Here is a 20102-nt window from a genome sequence, read left to right as displayed (position 1 = left end):
TAAATTAGTTTTGAAAATAGAAGTACCAAATAAACATTAGCACACAAATAAGAAAGAAATCTACACAATATTGGTGGTGCTAGTGTTAAAGTACCCACCTGCCAATGCAGGAGACATAAGAGATGTGGGTTCAATCCCTGAGCTCAATCCCTGGGTCGGGAAGATCCCCTGGAGGAGGGCATGGCAACCCACTCCAGTATTTCAGCCTGGAGAATTGAATGGACAGAGGAGCCTGAAGGGCTACGGTCCGTGGGGTTACAAAGAGTAGGACACAACTGAAGTGACTTAGCACACATGCAGACACTGAATTTACTGCAGAATATAATTACGATCATAATCTAGCCCCTCAAATAAATCTGCTGCTGCTGCTAAGTCACTTCAGTCGTGTCCGACTCTGTGCGACCCCACAGACGGCAGCCCACCAGGCTCCCTCATCCCTGGGATTCTCCAGGTAAGAACACTGGACTGGGTTGCCATTTCCTTCTCCAATGCATGAAAGTGAAAAGTGAAAGCTATTATCTTACAGTAAAAATTTGATCCGTTTTTCTTTGTTCTTTTTCCAAATATTCAACAAATATTTGAGTGTCTAATATGTACAAGGAATTATCTAATATGTACAACACAGGGGTGGTGATTAAAATGGGAAACATAGTCATTTCTTCTTCTCAAGAGACTTGCAACTAGGAGCACACATTTCTGAAATTTAATTTAAAAGATGGGTATTTATTTTTATTTATTACTGAGGCCTTCTCTTCTGGAACCCAAGCTGATATTGAATTTCAGTGAAGAAACTGTCATTCACTCAGGCCTCTCTGCTTACCTAACACACTGCTGTATCCACTTAGTTACTCCTCTTACTGTCACTACTAACCTTTTTGAATCTTCAATTTCAATATACCATTCTCTGATGATAGCCATCTACCCCTTCAACGCTCTCAATCCTCTACTCCCAACGCATATTCTTTAAGACCTCCACTTTCTCAACCTTATCTTTTTAACAGTATCTCCATGTTCATGGTTTCTATCCTTCCCATGTGGCCTAGACACTTGGCAGATGAACATCAACCACCTTCCTGCTGGCCCACTCCGTATTTCGTCCTTTTATTCCTCCAAAGCACTTCTCTTTTAAGTCCCCAAAGTTCTGAACATTTCAACCAGAGTCCATAGCTTGTCCAGTAAACAATTCCCTCTTCCATTTCTCACAACCAACATTTCAAACCTTTCTCATTCTCCCTCAGCCCTCCCCTTACCACTCCTTCCTCCTCTGAACAAATGAGCTTGATTTCAACATTGCAGAAGAAATTGAGCCTCCTCAGCAAGAACTTCCCTAATTATCTACCACATAGATATTAACCCACTATTTGCCATTTCATTGTTCTCAAAGATGTCTCTCTTTACAAGGCTAATCCTGATATCTGTGATTTTAATCAGATTATATCGTTCAAATTTCACAACTTTTTTGCTTATATTATATAATTTTTCTTCTCCTTCTAATTAATTTCTTATTCACAACCTAAAGTCAAATATGTATCTCTGATTACAATTTTTTTCTCTAGGTCTTCAGAATTCTCACTAGCTGTGATGCTCTCTAACATTCTCCTCTTCATTGCCATATTCTTGAAAAACAAAAATCCATGTCCTTATTAATCTTTTTTTTCTTTCCATTTACTTCTCCACCTCTCTTTCTCAACCACTCCACTAAAAGTGATTATGACAATGACCTCTGTGTCAGGAAGGTTTCTAGCAAGGAACAACACAACAGAAAGCTATGACTGCAGGAAGTTTAATGAAGCGACTACGTGCATATACAAACATATGTGCTATATGTATATACAGAAGAATGTGGGCAGGAAATTAACAAGAAATGGTAGCGCACCACAGGGCCAGCAACAGGTGAAAATGACTACTACCCCCCGCCCCCAGGCCTTAAGGAAACCAGTGAGACATATCAATAGTATAGGAAAGTGCTGCCCAACAGAAGCTTTAGCTGTTGGGAGAGAACACTGCCCCTGCCGATCTATGACCCAGGAGGGAGAGATACACCAAAATAAATAACTGGAGCTTTCTTCCTTCTGTTCTCCTATCTTTGCTTCATGCCTCCCATTGTCCAAACCTAACCAGAGGCCAGAGGGCAGAAGAATCTTATTTAGATATGTGTTAAGTCACCTTTCCCTGGGCACAAAGCATATTGGAGAAGGACAGAAAGTGGTTCTTAAGAGGCAAATGGGGGAATATACAACACAACCATCTAACCACTAAACCCATTAGACTCTATAATCCTCATCTTGAAACAAATATAAAGGCAAAAACACCACATAAGTCATGATTACTAAAGAATCCATGTGAAGGCAATACTAGCCATGTTATCCAATAGCAGCTTTGGAGACTCCAAATAACATAGCTAACATTTTTATAATGTGTTATAGTATCAAAAGATTTCACATACACTATCTTATTTGAGTCTCACAATTCCTCTATAAGATAGGCAGAGCAATGGCTTTAATATGTCTTGTTCAAGGATGGAGACTTTTTTTTTTCCAGCTTTACTGAGGTATAATTGACAGAGCTATAAGACATATAAAGTATACAACAAGATGATCTGATACACACATACATCATGAGAGGATCACCCCACCACTAATCAGGTTAACCAGCACAGAGGATGGAGAAATCGAAGTGTTTGTGCTCAGTTGACTTGCTCAGCTTTATACAGCTATGAAGAGGCAGAATTTGAACTTAATGCCTAGCACCTACACTTTTCACATTACAGCATACTCTTTATCTAGCAGTCACCAACACGAAGAACACACTAACAACCAAATTTGGGATTCTCAGGGATTAAAATATCCGTTTTAATACATTTCAAGTCCACATCTCAATTCTACAGAAAACAAAAGTTACCTGGAATCCAGACAAAGCTTCAGTATATTTCACAACTCCAACAGCAAATGCAGTGGCCATGGCCCTGGGAAGAGAGAACAAAGTTAAGTATACAGTAATCTCAGTTTTCAATTATGGGTTTTCCTTATGTGGCCAATAACATTTAAGGAAAACATTGCATTTTATCTTTACTTGAGGTTCTCAGTAACAACAAGTATCAAAGTCCTTTTATCTTTCATGGCTCTTTTATTTTTCCATAGTATATAAGACAATGCTGCTTCTTGATCACTCAGTCGTGTCTGGCTCTGCGACCCCAAGGACCGCAGCATGCCAGGCTTCCCTGTCCTTCAACAATTCCTGGAGCTTGCTCAAACTCACGACCATTGAGTCAGTGATGCCATCCAACCATCTCATCCTCTGTCGTGCCCCTCTCCTCCTGCCTTTGATCTTTTCCAGCATCAGGGTCTTTTCCAATGAGTCGACTCTTCACATCAGGTGGCCAAGTTTTGGAGCTTCTAAAGATTAGTTTCCATAAAACCAGGTATTTCACCCTAAGCTATTTTACTTCTCAGAGTGTCCATCCCCACTCCCAGTCCCTGAATACATACTCAGTTCAGTTCAGTTCAGTTGCTCAGTCGTGTCTGACTCTTTGCGACCCCATGAATTGCAGCACACCAGGCCTCCCTGTCTATCACCAACTTCTGGAGTTCACTCAGACTCACGTCCATCAAGTCAGTGATGCCATCCAGCCATCTCATCCTCTGTCGTCCCCTTCTCCTCCTTCCCCTTCTCCTCCTGCCCCCAACCCCTCCATTAGAGTCTTTTCCAGTGAGTCAACTCTTCGCATGAGGTGGCCAAAGTACTGGAGTTTCAGCTTTAGCATCATTCCTTCCAAAGAAATCCCAGGGCTGATCTCCTTCAGAATGGACTGGTTGGATCTCCTTGCAGTCTAAGGGACTCTCAAGAGTCTTCTCCAACACCACAGTTCAAAAGCATCAATTCTTCAGCGCTCAGCTTTCTTCACAGTCCAACTCTCACACATACTACCTTATTTCAAATATGTTACCTCAAAAATAGTAATTTGTTTTTAAATTGTGACATTTATTCATTGACAACACATAGTTAACTTCCATACACTGTTCCTGTTCTAACAAATTAATATACTTTCAACAGGCAACAATTACACTTGAAATTCAACTTGGTAGGCAACTTGAATTATGAGATTTACATAATAAATTACATAAGTCCCAAGAAGTTTAGAAGCATAAGACCATGGCTTTACACTGTTTATTTTTTATTAAAAATACAGATGACATTTTTGCCCATCATTTTTCCTACTTTGAGTATTTAAGGAGAAAAGAAACTTAAAAAATTTTTTTGTTGTAGTTTTTGTTTTAGTGGGGGAATGGAAAGGAATTTTAAACTTGTTTTGACTTTTCCTGAGGTGAGTAGCAATGAATTACTATCCATTTGAAACAAGAATTACTTTACTACTCTTCTCAGCTCCACAGTGAAAATGTAAAGTAGAAACAGTTTCAAACATAACTATAGTAAGAATATAAATGATTTAAACCCATTAGTTAAAGGGCATACATGCTAAGTCACTTCAGCTGTGTCCGACTCTGCGACCCTATGGACTGCAGCCCACCAGTTTCTTCTGTGAGTGGGATTAGACTTTAAAAATCAAGATACTTTCTGTTCAAAAGAAATACATTTAAAATATGAGGACACAGAAAAGTTGGAAGTAAAATGATGGGAAAGATATAACAAGAAAATAATTTTAAAGCATGCATCACTAAATTAATATCAGACAAAACAAGCTTAAAGAGAAAAGCATGATTAGATATAGAAATTGTCATTACATAATGATAATACAGTACATTTTAACAGGAAGATCTATTAATTTTAAGCTTACAAATACCTAATTAAATGTTATAAAATATACACAGTACAAATTAATAAAATACAGGTGAAGGTCCCTGGCAGTCCAGGGTTTTAAGACTCTGCACTTCCATGGCAGAGGACACAGGTTCAATCCATTGTCGGGGAACTAAGATCCTGCATGCTGCAGCCAAAAAAAACTTTTTAAATAAAAATTTTTAAAATAAAATACAGGAAGAAAGTGATTACTTCACCACCAGATATTTCAGCTCAGTTCCTTTGATCCTTAATACATCATTATCAATGTAGCTATTAACCACATATTAACAAGTTTGATCTAAGGGACATATAAAACATTGCAACCAATAAGTAGTGAACTAATAATTTTCCCCTATCTAGCACACAAAGAATATTTTCAAAAGTTAATACGCTATGTCACTGTAAAACAGATTAAACTTTAGGACACTGAGATTAAATCAGCTATGACTCTTAACCTTGCATTATCACAGTCAACATCCAAAGTGAAAGCTCTCCCGGCCTCTTCCCACTCACTACTGCTCACCCACCCCCAACCTGCTGTTTGCCATAATGTGCTACTGTATCATTATCACCGTTCACTTCCATTTCCTCTCTAAAAGCAGTATGCTTCCCTTTATTTTCCATCTTTTCTCCAAGCATTCCTTCCACATCTTCGCCATAAGTGGGACACAGTTCTTCAAAAGATCCTCTTTCTCTTTATTGCTTTCAAGTGGTACTTGTCTATTTTTTCAAAATCCAAATAGCACTGACACTCTCCTTCACTCTAGATCGTTGCTCCCACATTCTTCTGTAAAAAATATTATGTGCTTTTCAAGACTCACGTTGTTTGCATCACTTTTCCTTCCCCCTTGAAACTTGTCACTTGTCAACTAGTGGCATCCCAATTATTCTCCTTCATTTATTAAAAATATCCTACTAAACGCACACAGCCTTCTCTTATGCTTCAAGTTCTATTATCATGTTGAGCATTATCATTATTCTACCAGATCATCCTTCCACAATCTGAACTCAGTTCCTTGACTGCCTCATTTCTTTATCTCCAATAACCTAGTTTACCACAATCATGCACTTCATTTGCTATCATCTATGTGTTTCTTCTCAAATCACTATTCCAAGCATTCTTGCTTATGATCACAATCACGTCTCTGTATTTATTCTTCAACTACCAAAATTCTGAGTTTTTTATTTTTTTCTCGATCTTCAGTGCATTAATACAATTCACCAGAACATTCTCTTTCTTTCTCTATCACACTGCTTTTCGCCCTTTCTCTCCATTTTTTTATTCAGTTTAGATTCATGGTTCATTATTTAAATAATATCCTTTAAACAACATTATTGGCAATATCTTAAATTTCTTGGCCTTTGCTTTCAGCTTATCTGTTGAACAAGACCCTTAAATCTGCCATTTACTTTTTCTATTCTTAAATCTGAGAAGTCAGACTACTTGGAGGGGGAATCATAGAAGTTCACCTATTTATTATTATTAACCTCAAATGGGGTTTACCAGTATCTGGTAATCCTACTATGTTTGTTTGATGGAGTTGATCTTCCATTCTTTGCAACAAGCCTATGAAATCTTATTCATGCTCATCTTTCTTCACTCACAGTAGATGACCTTGCCAACTTCATAAAGATCTGAAGGCATCAGATGAACTTAAGTTTCCACTACTGAATCTACAAGCCCATATACACCTGCACCAATTTTCTTCTCTCTCTGACCTACTATATTAGAAAAGATGTTCCTTCTCCCAGGACCAATAGCTGCCTATGCTTTAGAGAATATCACCTCCCTCCTTCTCAGGAATCTTACCTTCATGTTTTCTCCTGTATAGTTATCCCTCTTGCTTCTGCATATTCAATCACTCTCTTTCATCAGCGTCTTTCCCCTTAACATATATATGCTCTACCAACTAGAGTACATCATGAGAAATGCTGGACTGGAAGAAGCACAAGTTGGAATCTAGATTGCCGGGAGAAATATCAATAACTTCAGATATGCAGATGACACCACCCTTATGGCAGAAAGTGAAGAGGAACTCAAAAGCCTCTTGATGAAAGGGAAAGTGGAGAGTGAAAAAGTTGGCTTAAAGCTCAACATTCAGAAAACAAAGATCATGGTTTCCGGTCCCATCACTTCATGGGAAATAGATGGGGAAACAGTGGCAGACTTTATTTTTGGGGGCTCCAAGATCACTGCAGATGGTGACTGCAGCCATGAAATTAAAAGACGCTTACTCCTTGGAGGAAAGTTATATCCAACCTAGATAGCATATTCAAAAGCAGGGACATTACTTTGCCAACATAGGTCTGTCTAGTCAAGGCTATGGTGTTTCCTGTGGTCATGTATGGATGTGAGAGTTGGACTGTGAAGAAAGCTGAGTGCCGAAGAACTGATGCTTTTGAACTGTGGTGTTGGAGAAGACTCTTGGGAGTCCCTTGGACTGCAAGGAGATCCAACCAGTCCATTCTGAAGGAGATCAGCCCTGGGATTTCTTTGGAAGGAATGATGCTAAAGCTGAAACTCCAGTACTTTGGCCACCTCATGTGAAGAGTTGACTCACTGGAAAAGACTCTGATGCTGGGAGGGATTGGGGGCAGGAGGAGAATGGGATGACAGAGGATGAGATGGCTGGATGGCATCACTGACTCGATGGACGTGAGTCTGAGTGAACTCCGGGAGTTGGTGCTGGACAGGGAGGCCTGGAATGCTGCGATTCATGGGGTCGCAAAGAGTCGGACACGACTGAGCGACTGAAATGAACTGAACTGAACTACTATGATTAGTAAGTTATTGATACTTTCCTGAACCTCAATTTCTGAATTGTTTAAAAAAAGTAGTTGAGAATTCACCTTGCAATTCAGGGGAAGTGAGTTTGATCCCTGGTCCGAGAAGTAAGAGTCCACAAGTCACGAAGCTGCTAAGCCTGCGTGCCACAACTACTGAAATCCATGTGCGCTGCAACCACTATAGCCCTGTGCTCAACTAGAGAGTCCATAAGCCACTGTGAAAAATCCCACATGCCAAATAAATACTTTTAAAGTATGATAAAAATAATAAAGGAATGAAAATGGTAAAAATGAAAATATTCTGTAAACTGTGGTTGGTGGTTTAGTTGCTAAGTCATGTCAGACTTTTTGCAACCCTATGGATTATAGCCCATCAGGCTCCCCTGTCCATGGGATTTCCCAGGCAAGAATACTAGAGTGGGTTGCCATTTCCTCCTCTGTTGTAAACTGTAAAGCAATATATAATGAGAGAGTTTAATGTTGTTAGAATTTGTTTCAATCTAAAGATCAAAGCAGTTAAGTGACTTCCTGCAGTTTTGTTGTTTACTAACTGAAAGATCTAGGGATACAACTCTACTCTCCATTATCATTAGCTATTATTTAATTTATAATTAAAATACAGAAAATTATTATCAGTAGTACTAATTTGAAAGCATAGAAATCTTAGAAATATTTTTAAATGACATAATTTTTGTGTAGATGTAGATATTGCAGTCAGCATCTTAGCTTATTGACATTCAGAATTTTAATCATGGGCAGGCATCTGGCATATCTACAACTAAATTGGATTTGACTAAAATAGAATCTGAGCTGATTAAAGTACCTTCATCCTCATTATCAAGTTTCTCTTTACAGTTCCGTAAACGTAAGATCCCCTTAACAAATTAAACAAATCGAGTGAAAAAAATCTTTTTTCTAAAAAGAATATGTATATATTTATATTCATGTATATATACACACACAAGTATAACTGAATCACTTTGCTGTACATCTAAAACTGACATTGGAAATCAACTATCGTTGTTGTTGTTCAGTCACTAAGAGTTCTAGTGGCCCAAAACTGAACATGTATCTTTAACTTTGAAACTGAGAAGGAAATGGAGGCTGTAGAATCTTCAGGAAACACCGGTGGCTAGAGGAAACTGTCATTAAATGACAGCCCTTGTGAAAGGCAGCACTTCCCCTGCAATAATGTGAAATATAGAACTAATAAACTTGTGAAAATTGCTAAGGAGAAGTAACCTAATAAACTTGTAAATCTTGCTGAGGAGATTTCCAGGCAGAATACTGAAAATGCCAACTGATTTCTTTTAACTGGCCATGATCAAATATGAGAAGAAAGAGATGAACTAAATAAGAAACTTCAGTTTCGGAGAAAATTTTATAAAAAACAGAAAGGGCCCAGAACACCTTGTCCAGATAGCAAGAGTTTCTCAAGAAGGAAATGCCCTGTGGGCAAAGATCAAAGCCAGGGAACTGCTAGTGAAACATGGCATCAAGGGTGCAGCTATAATAACCTTTAAGACTTTGGAAATATTTAAGCCAGTAACTCATAGATCTCTTAGGCAAACAAAAAGACTTCTAAGAATCATATGAGCACAGACTGTAGTCCCTTAAGCTAGACAACAGGTATCTAAGATTTTCAAGGGTATTGTCCTTCAGTGCCCTGAATCTCAGCTCAGAGGAGAGAGAGATGTCCTGCTGGGAGCCACCACGGGAGATCCCACCCATGACAAAGGTCATGTGGAAGAGACCTGACAGGCAAAGGCAGATCAGGCCTCGAGGGACCCCCTGAATCTGCTCGAGCATCTACCCCAAAACCAGAATCTGTCTTACTATTTTGTGCCTTTGACGAACTCTTCTGACATTAACAGGGGGCTATCCCTGACCACCTTTCTCTGGAAAAAGTCAACTTAGGGCTTTAGTTAATAAGTCTCTTGGGCATGAAAGGAATATTTCTATTTTAACCCCTCTGATGGCTTTCTAGCTTGACTGACAGGTTTATCCATACTCTTGCAATTAACACACATGATTGTTCACAACTCCCCAACCTTGAAAGGCACAGGAAGCCAAAACATTCTAAAAGTCCTAATGAGCATAGAGTCCTTTAAGGGATGAAAAATTATTAGAATAGATAGTACTGGTAAAGGGCTTCATTATTGGGCCAATGCTTGCTGCCAGGTTCCCATATCCCTTATCCATTGTGCACCTGGGAGTGCATTGGTTAACATAGTTGGAATGTAAGAAAAACAAGTAGCAGCTTTGGAATTAACCACATCAGACCTTTGAGCTAATTGGTTCTTTCTTTGTTGTAACTTACTGCACCTTTGCTCCCTGAGAATGTAACTCTGTTTAGTACTTTCTGAGGCTGGGAGAAATAAAGAGGAAACACTTTAAGGGAAAACAAGTTTTCTGGTTGAACAGCCTTTATCAAAAAAGGGTCATAAAATGTCCACAGGCCTCCAAGGCCAGAAGATAATGTACACAACATTGTTTATGGGAAAGGTATGCAGAAAAAATCCTGGTTTCGATAAAGACAAAACGGATGTAATGTTTGGGCTGACTCTGTATGACTTTGCATCTTTCATTTCCCTCTATGTACAAGTCAAGGTATAAAAGTTCCTTTTGAAAATAAAGTTATGGGCCTCGCTCACCGAATCTGGGTCTCCCCGTGTCGTTCTTTTTTTCCTTTTCCCTCCTTTTCTCTCTCTGTTCTTCTTTCAGGATGACTCCTTGGAACACAGGAGCTTTATTGGCTTTCTGTGTTTATCAAGGAACATCAAGCCCTGCTCTCCGCTTTGCTATCCTTATCGCCTAAGCCGTCATCCTGAGGGTACCCCTGGATCCTGCTGGGGCTGGACCCCAGCAATGTCCATCTTGAACAGATTCGTGGGCATGCCTTTTATATAATGGAATGGATAATTTGCTTCACAGTGAATAAAAGGTATTTTTAAAGGAATTACATCAGTTTAGTCTTAAAGGGAGAGATGGTTCAAAATAAAAAGAGGCTTCTGAGCCTTAAACCTTTAAGAATAGGGAGCAAGTTGAGAAAGCTTCTCAGCTCCAAACATTTGCTATGTCTCATGGAAAAGGCCTCAGAATAGAGCCACAATTTTGAAAATCACTCCCAAGGGATTAGAATTAGGTCCTAAGTGACACACATTCTCTGCTCACAGAACATGATGAATTAGACATATGCCCAACTTAAGTTCAGAATTACTATGGGGCATTTACTGCGCTGTACTCCAATTTCCCTTCTTTCAGAATTACTATGGGGCATTTACTGCGCTGTACTCCAATTTCCCTTCTTTTTGAACAAGAGTGTCAACTGCCTGTCTTGCCAGTGTATGCCGGATGAGCGGGGGCAGAAAAGTTGGTTCTTTAGTTCGTGCATCTTTAGATTGCTGCTGCTGCAAAATCTTATCAGTTGTGTCCGACTCTGTGGGACCCCATAGACGGCAGCCCACCAGGCTCCTCTGTCCCTGGGATTCTCCAGGCAAGAATACTGGAGTGGGTTGCCATTTCCTTCTCCAATCTTTAGATTGAAACTGCAGCAATGGTTGCTCATGTATACCTGAAACTGATTCAGAAGACAAAATTATGAGCCTTGAGCCTGAATCTTACGGTGTTTGAGGAAGTGGTGAACGCATTTTCCACATGTCAGGAACATGAACTGCTATAGCCACGGGTATATTATGGTAACTAATTTCCAAAGATGGCTGCCATCAAGCCTTTTTCTTCTTGCATATATATAACCACTGAGAGGTAAAATTTCTTCTTCCTTTTCCCCTTTAATCCAGGCTTGTCCTGTAGATTAGTTTTCTGAACAATACAATATAGAGAAATACAATGTAGAGAAAGTGATGTTCTGAGACTTCCAAGCCAAGACCTCAAGAGAACCTACAGCTTCTACTTTTCTTGGAACTCTCAGTTGGGATGCTACTGCTTAGATTCCGGCCATCATGATAGGAAGAAGTCCGGCCATCATGATAGGAAGAAATCCAGCCATCATGACAGAACTACAGCTGTGTGGAGAATTGAAGTGGGAGAGTTGAGTACCCAAGAAACAGCCAGCATCAATAGCCAATCATGTGAATAAATTATTTTGGATGTTTCAAGCCTGATCAGCCTCCTAGAAAATTTTGTGTGTGTGTATGTGTGTATGTGTGTGCATGCGTGTGCCCAGTTGTGTCTGACTCTTTATGACCCCATGGACTGTCGCCTGCCAGGCTCCTCTGTCCATGGAATTTTCCAAGCAAAAATACTGGAGCGGGCTGCCATTTCCTACTCCAGAGGATCTTCCCAGCTCAGGGATTAACCCCACATCTCTTGCATCTTCTGCATTGGCAGACAGATTTTTTTTTTTTTACCACTGCGTCCCCTGGGAAGTACTGAAAAACAGGAGCCTGGCAGGCTACAATTCATGGGGTCATAAAAGAGTCAGACACAACTTAGTGACTAAATAAAAACAAATACTGTACTACTGTACCGGGGTTTCCTTGGTGGCTCAATAGTAAAGAATGTACTTGCCAATGCAGGAGATCTAGGTTCGACCCCTGGGTCAGGAAGATTCCTTGGAGAAGGAAATGGAAACCCATTCCAGTATTTTTGCCTGGAAAATCCCATGCACAGCTCTAGACACCATTTAGAGCAGAATCAGCCAATGATACCTGTCAACTCAGAATTATTTGAAAAATGAAATGGTTATTGTTTCAAGTCAATTACGTTTAGGGATGGTTTGTTAGTAATAAACAATCAAAGCAACACATGTGCTAACATCATTAAGGATATAAAATGATCAAGAAACTCATTTCAAAAAATAAATACATATGACCTAATCAAACTTACAAGCTTTTGCATAGCAAAGAAAGCCAGAAAAAGAAAAAAAAAATGAAAAGACAACTTAAGGAGTGGGAGAAAATATTTGCAAATGATATGACTAAGAAAGGCTTAATCTCCAAATATATGCAAACAGCTCACAAAACTCAACAAAACAAACCCAATCAAAAAAATGGGTAGAGACTTGAACAGATATTTCTCCAAAGAAGACAAAGAGGTGGCCAGTAGGCACATGAAAAGATGTTCAACATCACTAATAGAGAAATGCAAATCTAAACTACAATAACCTAACTACACCTCACACCAGTCAGAATGCCCATCATTAAAAAGTCTACAAGTAACAAATGCTGGAGAGGGTGTGCAGAAAACAGAACCCCACTACAGTGTTGGTGAGAATGTAAGTTGGTTCAGCCACTATGGAAAACAGTATGAAGTTCCTCAAAAACTAAAAGTAGAGTTGCAATATGATCCAGCAATCCCCTTCTGGGCATATACCCAGACAAAAGAATAATTCAAAAAGATACATTCACCCCTATGTTCATAGCAGCACTATTCACAATAGCCAAGACATGGAAATAAGCTAAATGTCCATCAACAGATAAATGGATAAAGATGCAGTGCATATTTACAATGCAATATTATTCAGCCATAAAAAAGATAATGCCATTTGCAGCAACATGGATGCAACTAGAGATTATCATACTCAGTGAAGTCATTCAGAAAGACAAATACCATATAATATCACTTACATGTGAAATCTAAATTATGGCACAGACCACAGACAGAAACAAGACTCACAGGATAGAAACAGACTCACAGAGAACAGATGTGTTTGCCATGGCGGGGAAGGGAGTGAGTGACGGACTGGAAGTTTGGTTAGGAGATAGATACAAACTATTACACTTAGAATGGATAGATAATAAGGTCCTACTGTATAGCCCAGGGAACTATATATAATCTCCTGGGATAAGCCATAATGGAAAAAAATATTAAAAAAGAATGTATACATGTATATAACTGAGTCACTTTGCTTTACAGCAGAATTTAACATAACACTAATCAATCATATATACTTCAATTAAAAAAGCTCATTTCAACCAAGAACTAAAGCATCACCAATATTGTCTAATTGGTTCATTTGTCCCTTCTCATCTTTCTATTTTGCTTCACTCTCACTCTGAAATGGTAACCATGAATTCTTACTACATGCTCCTTTCAGTTCAGTTCAGTTCAGTCTCTCAGTCATGTCTGACTCTCTGCAATCCCATGGACTACAGCACGCCAGTCCTCCCTGTCCATCACCAACTCCCGGAGTTTACCCAAACTCATGCCCACTGAATCAGCGATGCCATCCAACCATCTCATCCTGTCATCCCCCTCACCTCTCGCCTTCAATCTTTCCCAGCATCAGGTTCTTTTCAAATGAGTCAGCTCTTCGCATTGGGTGGTCAAAGTATTGCAGTTTCAGCTTCAACATCAGTCCTTCCAATGAATATTCAGGACTGATTTCCTTTAGGATTGACTGGTTGGATCTCCTTGCAGTCCAAGGGACTCTCAAGAGTCTTCTCCAACAACACAGTTCAAAAACATCAATTCTTTGGTGCTCAGCTTTCTTTATAATCCAACTCTCATATCCATACATAACTACTGGAAAAACTGTAGCCTTGACTAGACGGACCTTTGTTGGCAAAGTAACATCTCTGCTTTTTAATATGCTGTCTAGTTTGGTCATAACTTTTCTCCCAAGGAGTAAGCGTCTTTTAATTTCATGGCTGCAATCACCATCTGCAGCGATTTTGGAGCCCAAAAAAGTAAGTCTGCCACTGTTTCTCCATCTATTTGCCTTGAAGTAATGGGACCAGATGCCATGATCTTTGTTTTCTGAATGTTGAGCTCTTTTACTTTAAAAAAAAAAAAAAAAAGCTTTTATACAAATATATGTATTCCAAAATAATATAGCTTAGATTTGTTTCTAAGCTTTATAAAAACTTTACGTAGGCTTCTAAGGCTTGCTTTATTTAATCATCCCTTTATTCTCAGGTCATTCTCACTGCTAAATAAAATTACAAAACCTACAACTGTTTATTTTCTTGTCAGTGGTGGCTACAGAGCTGCCTTAACATTCCCACACATGTACTCTTGCGCACATATGCACGAATCTAAGGTATACATACATGCAGGAGTAGAATGGTTAGGTTTTAGAATACATGAATGCTTAATTATACAAGATGATGTCCAATTGCTTTCCAAAGTGTACCAGTTTACAACCCCACCTTTAGAAATCTTCTTGATGTGCATCTTCTTCATCAGTACTGTCGTATTTCTTAATTTTTCCATCTATTGGATGTAAAATAGTATTCATCGTGGTCTTTTAATTAGTTGATCACTTGAAATTAAACATCTTTTCATATGTTTAGTCACACCCTCTTAAAATGCCATTTCTCTTTTGCTCTTTTTCTTACAGGACAATGATGAATAGAAATTGTGTGATAATAGGCATCCTTGTCATGTTCCTGATTTTTAATGTATACAACTTCATCATGATGCATTATCCTTTTTATATAATGTTGAATTCAGTTTATCAGTAATGCTTTTGACTTTCAGATCTGTGTTAATAAGTGCTGTAAGTCTGCAATTTTCTTTTTTCCTACCAAATGTCTGATTCTAGTATCAATAAAAACTACATGGGCCTTGTAAATTAAGCTGAAGAGTATTCCCTCATTATCTATTGAGTTTGCATGAAACGTTCAAATAGCACAGTCTTCGAAAGGGAAGTAAAACATTTGGATGTTCTTTATCAAAAATTTTAAAAGTATTTTCTATTCAATACTATTGAGTAAGTAGTACATAGCTTGTCTATTTCTTCAGCCAATTTAAGGGAAAGATACTTTCCTAGACCTTGGTCTATTTTGTCTAAATTTTCAAACACATTAGAAATGCTCCTGGTAATCTATCATTTTCATCTCTGCTATAGGTTAAGACCCCATTTTCAATCTTTATGTTGTTTAGACTTGTCTTCTTCTCACTCAAATACATCCATCTGTTTTGTCATGAAAACAACATTGACATGGTGATTCTATGTTTTCTAACTCATTGATTTCCTCCCTTTTCCTGTGTCTTCCTGCTTTATACTGTGTTTATTCTGTCAACCTTTTCCTAAGTTATACACTTAGCCTTTAAGCATTTAAGATCATTTTCCTCTAAGTGCACTTTCTGGTGCGTCACCCAGTGTTTCCAAATGTAACACAGAATTAGGTTCTAAGTATGTTTTTTTCTTTCATCTATGAAGCTTTTTTAATCTTGTAAAACCAAGATTAAGAAATAACTTTTATTAGTTTTTAAAATAACCAACTTCTAATTTATCTCTATTCATTTAATACCAACTTCATGAAACTTATTGTAACTTACTTCATGGCTAATAATGGCCAATTCTTGCTAAAACACAATGCTTAAGAAGAATGTCCTCTGTTGATCATTCTAAATGTGGTCATCAAATCAATACTGTTAACTGCATTATTAAAATCTATGTCTTCATTTTTTTTGGTCTGAGTTGTTAGTAACTGAGCGCTGTTAAAATTTCTGATTTCTGCTCCATCTGTGGCTTCAGCCTGGGCTTCCCAGGTGGCACTAGTGGTAAGGAGCCTGCCTGCCAACGCAGGAGACATAAGAGACGCGGGTTCGATATCTGGGTCCGGAGATCCGCTGGAGGCAACACACTCCAGCGTTCTTGCCTGGAGAATCCCAAGGACAGAGGAGACTGGAGGGCTACCACCCAAGGTCGCAAAAAGTTGGACATGACTGAAGTGACTTAGCACGCATGCATTACACATTTTGAGACCATTTTATTAAGCATATAGAGATTTAAAATTATATATATATTTCTAATGAATTGATCCTCTTACCATTATTTAGAGGTTTTCTCCATCTTTAATAATATTATCATAAAGTTTAATTTTGATTTGATAGCACCAAAGCTACATATATTTTCTTTTGCTATTTGCCCATCTTTTTCATCCTTTAAAAAATCCAGCCTATACCAGATTTTCAAAAAAATGGAATCAATGTTTTTAACTGGGTTTAGCCTATTCAGCAGCAGCAGCAGCCTATCCATAGTTATTTTCATTATCTGACTTGTTATCATTATTATCTTACTAATTTTGTCCCTCCCCCACCCCTAATTTCTTTCCCTTTTGTATTGAGTTTTTGTCTTCCTATTCCATATTTAAATTTTTCTTTGGAACTGTTCATTTCATATCTATTATTTTAACAGTTATAAATTTTATGATATATGTTTGACATAATTTCAAAGTTAAATAGTATCTTAACCCATTTTCTGAATAATAAAACACTTCAGAACACTTTAATTCTAATCACTCCCCTCCCATCTTATAAGTTATTACTGTTTTTCAATTATATCCTATTTTAAAAGTCCACATTAATATTGCATAAAATGTTTTAATTACAATTTTGCTTCTTATAAACACTTCATTACAATTGTTTTATACAAAAAACACTTTTGATTTACATGTTTTTCATTTATTTGCTTACTAGTTTTTTAATTTCAGACTGTCCTTTTGAAATCATTTTCCTTCCTGAAGATCCTCCTTTTGCAATTTCTGTAATGAAGTTCCACTAATGGTAAAATCTGCTTTTTATTTGAATGTAGCTTTATTTAAGTTTGCTACATACAAATTCCAAGTTGCTAATTTTTTTTCTCAGAATTTTACAGCCACTATTCTACCATCTTTGGAGTCCCTGTTGCTATCGAGAAGGCTTCTCAAGTTCTGTCTTGCCTTCACCGATGATCTTCTCCTCACTTTGACTGCTTTAAGAATCTTTTGTTTGATATCTCACAGTTATAATATATTGAGTTTAGGCTTAGATTTCATCTATATATGCTTGGGATATACTGTGCTTCCTGAATTTATGAATTTGTGTTTTTCCAACCAACGTGGACAATTCTGTTACTTCTTCAAATATTGCCACTTCATCCTCTCTATTCTCTCCTGCTGGTACTTCTAGTCTTCATAATTTTTCCTTCAACATCTCTTACCTTCTCCTTAATATTTATTTTCTAGCACCTTCTTTCTCCTTGCTGCACACTGGGTAATTTCTTTGTATCTAGCTTCCAGTTTATTTATTGACTATTCAGCTGAGTTAATATCATATTCAACATGTTTGGTTTTTTTTAATTGCAAGTAATATATTTCTTATCTAGCAGTTGCATTTCTTTTTCAGATCTGCCTGTGGTTCCATCCTTCATGTGTGTTGATGACAAGACCTTGGAAAAGTGAGTCCAAAGTTTATTTCTACGGGTTCTTCCTCATGCTATTAATAGCCAGTTTCCACTTGTACCTGGTGATCTCCAGTCATGAAATAGTATTGTTTTATCTTAATCTATGGGAATCTTGGGCCTAGATCTTGTTTCTACCAGGAACTATAGGGTATTGCAAACTGAGGCCTACTTCAGCTGTCCTGGATGGGGCATCTCAGATTCAGATTTATCTCCTTGTTTCTGGTCTGAGGAGAACGGATACGGCAATGCTGCAACTGGTATTTGTCATCCCGGCAACTACTGCCAAACTTAGGCCTAATGGAGTTGTCACAATTTACAGATCAAAATGCATTCATTTTGTCAGGAAATAGAAAATAGAAGTATGGTTCTTACAGATTTCCTCTACCTACTTTGAGCCTATTAATGGATTCAAAGGAGATTTTATTCAAGATCTAGTTGTTCTGCAGTACCTAAAGTACTACTGGAAGCAAAAGTCTTATTTAATATATATTAACCTGATATACCTGAGATAACCTGAGAAAGCTCATGATTTATGACAATCCTTGCTCATTCAAAGAGGTATGGAGAGGTTTCTATCTCTCAATCGGAACTCAATCAGTATTTCGGAACTGAGTGTAAAAGTACAAACTTATCCAATAAGTTGTTGCCCCATCTTGTAGAAATTTCTCTTATTATTCTATTACTAAGATACTCAGACACCCTTCCTTGACTATTCAAATTTTCAATGTCCTGACCAATATGTAGTTCAGGTCAACAAAACTAAAATCTATGAAAATAAACCATTATTTCGAACATTTTAAAAAACAGACAATAACGATTTGTTATGTGCAACTTACATCTAGATGTATAACTTTATTCTTGGAAGCCTGAGCCACCTATAATTTATAGAAGCAAGGCTAAACAAGGCAGCTGGTGATTTCATTTTAGTCAGAAACACATCTAACAGGAATCTGGCAGCAGATCTGGCTGCTGTTGTCTTAAATGCAGATGGCTTGTTTGCATCTTTAAGATTCATAATTGTTGGTCACTGTTCTCTGGATGATCAGGAAGCTCTCTGTGCCTCAACCTAATCACTGAAGTAGTGAAAGGAGATACCCGCAGCAAGGGCTGCAACTGCAAATGCTGCAATCACACCTAAAGTGAAACAAACACAAAACAAATGGAAATGGAATGAGCAAAAGAAAGGCTTAACTGCTCCTAGGCTTTGAAATGCAGGTAACTGATGGGGCTAAACAACAATAACAATACAGAGACACAAATGCATATGCATACACATATACAGACACTGAAAGCCAGCAAAATCTTAGAGGAAAATATAGCAATAGTTGAAAATATATTTTACAAAGGTTGGACTGGTACTGACCCCTTAAAATAAAAGTGTCTTTTCTTTTTTTAAAAGTGTCTTTTCTTATACACAAATGCACTCATACATATCTAAGAGACAATCTAAGAGACAAACTAACCCATACTTTAAAAGGCTTCTACAAATATTTATATTGACATTTCAGCCATGCCATCTCATGCAACTTAGCTTAAACCAAAGAGACATCACAATGCAAAGTCATTTATATAGCTATCAAAAACCAAAGAAACTAAAATCTAAAAATTATTAAGCTTATGTTGGCAAATTTTATTTTTAATTTTTCCCCTGAGCATTTTAAGTTAAAAAACAAAAAACTGACCATAGTAGTCCAGACACACACACACACAGGTGCAAAAAATTTAGGTAATTAAGTTTACCTAGTGAGTTAAGCGACATGAAAAATAACTGAAGTTTCTGGCTTCTAACTCTCAGTCAGCCGAAAGTCTTAACTAAGCAACAGGTCACATGTTCTTTTATCACTAAGACTGAAAAATGGTAACGTGACCACCATACTTCTCAGAAACTTTAAAATTAAAGCGTGTTAGAATTTTCAGATTTGAATTTGACTCTTCATAGAATATCTATCAAAACCTTTCATAACTGCAATCCTGGGAACACCAATTTGGAAAACATTGGCGCTGCTATACTTGTTGTTCCCCAAAACTCAACATAATTTTCTTCTAAAAACACCAAAACATTTAATAGGAAGTGTCATTTTTGAAAGCATTTGGGACAATGCTTTATTTATAAATCTTTCCACCACTTTCCACAGTACTCAATAACTAGCTTAATCTAGCTCTTTTAAGAAAACAAAATGAAAATAATTGTATAGTAACAAGAAAACACAAATCCAAAATATCATCTTTTCAATGTTATAGAAGAAATATAATACCTATGTTTTGCTGAATTTTCAACACTATTGTAGTTTTAATTGGCTGTTTTGGTTGTTCATCATCTGTGTTGTCCAATGAAGCTTCAGTATCCATAGAGGAACTTATACAGGCTGCAAGAAGATAA

At 37.6% G+C, this 20102-nt stretch overlaps 1 protein-coding gene across 5 annotated transcripts in view; it reads right to left on the bottom strand.

Moving 5' to 3' along the window:
* ODR4 (odr-4 GPCR localization factor homolog) overlaps window positions 1–20102 on the bottom strand; it is a 109119-nt gene that overhangs the window by 53977 nt on the left and 35040 nt on the right. For 3 of the 5 annotated variants that reach the window (XM_070768579.1, XM_070768580.1, XM_070768578.1), the window contains 2 exons: window positions 19978–20088; window positions 18540–18856 (listed from right to left, as the gene is read on the bottom strand). In XM_070768579.1, the coding sequence (XP_070624680.1) occupies window positions 18789–18856; window positions 19978–20088 (179 nt within the window). In that variant the 3' untranslated portion in view covers window positions 18540–18788. Of the gene's footprint in view, window positions 1–2901; window positions 2966–18539; window positions 18857–19977; window positions 20089–20102 lie in introns of those variants that run through there. The other 2 variants (XR_011560914.1, XR_011560915.1) reach the window with 2 other exon arrangements.

The sequence above is a fragment of the Bos indicus genome, chromosome 16, assembly GCF_029378745.1.
Source record: "Bos indicus isolate NIAB-ARS_2022 breed Sahiwal x Tharparkar chromosome 16, NIAB-ARS_B.indTharparkar_mat_pri_1.0, whole genome shotgun sequence".
Classification (NCBI taxonomy): domain Eukaryota; kingdom Metazoa; phylum Chordata; class Mammalia; order Artiodactyla; family Bovidae; genus Bos; species Bos indicus.
Note: the sequence above shows the minus strand (reverse complement) of the source record. Positions and strands in the feature narration are given on the sequence as shown.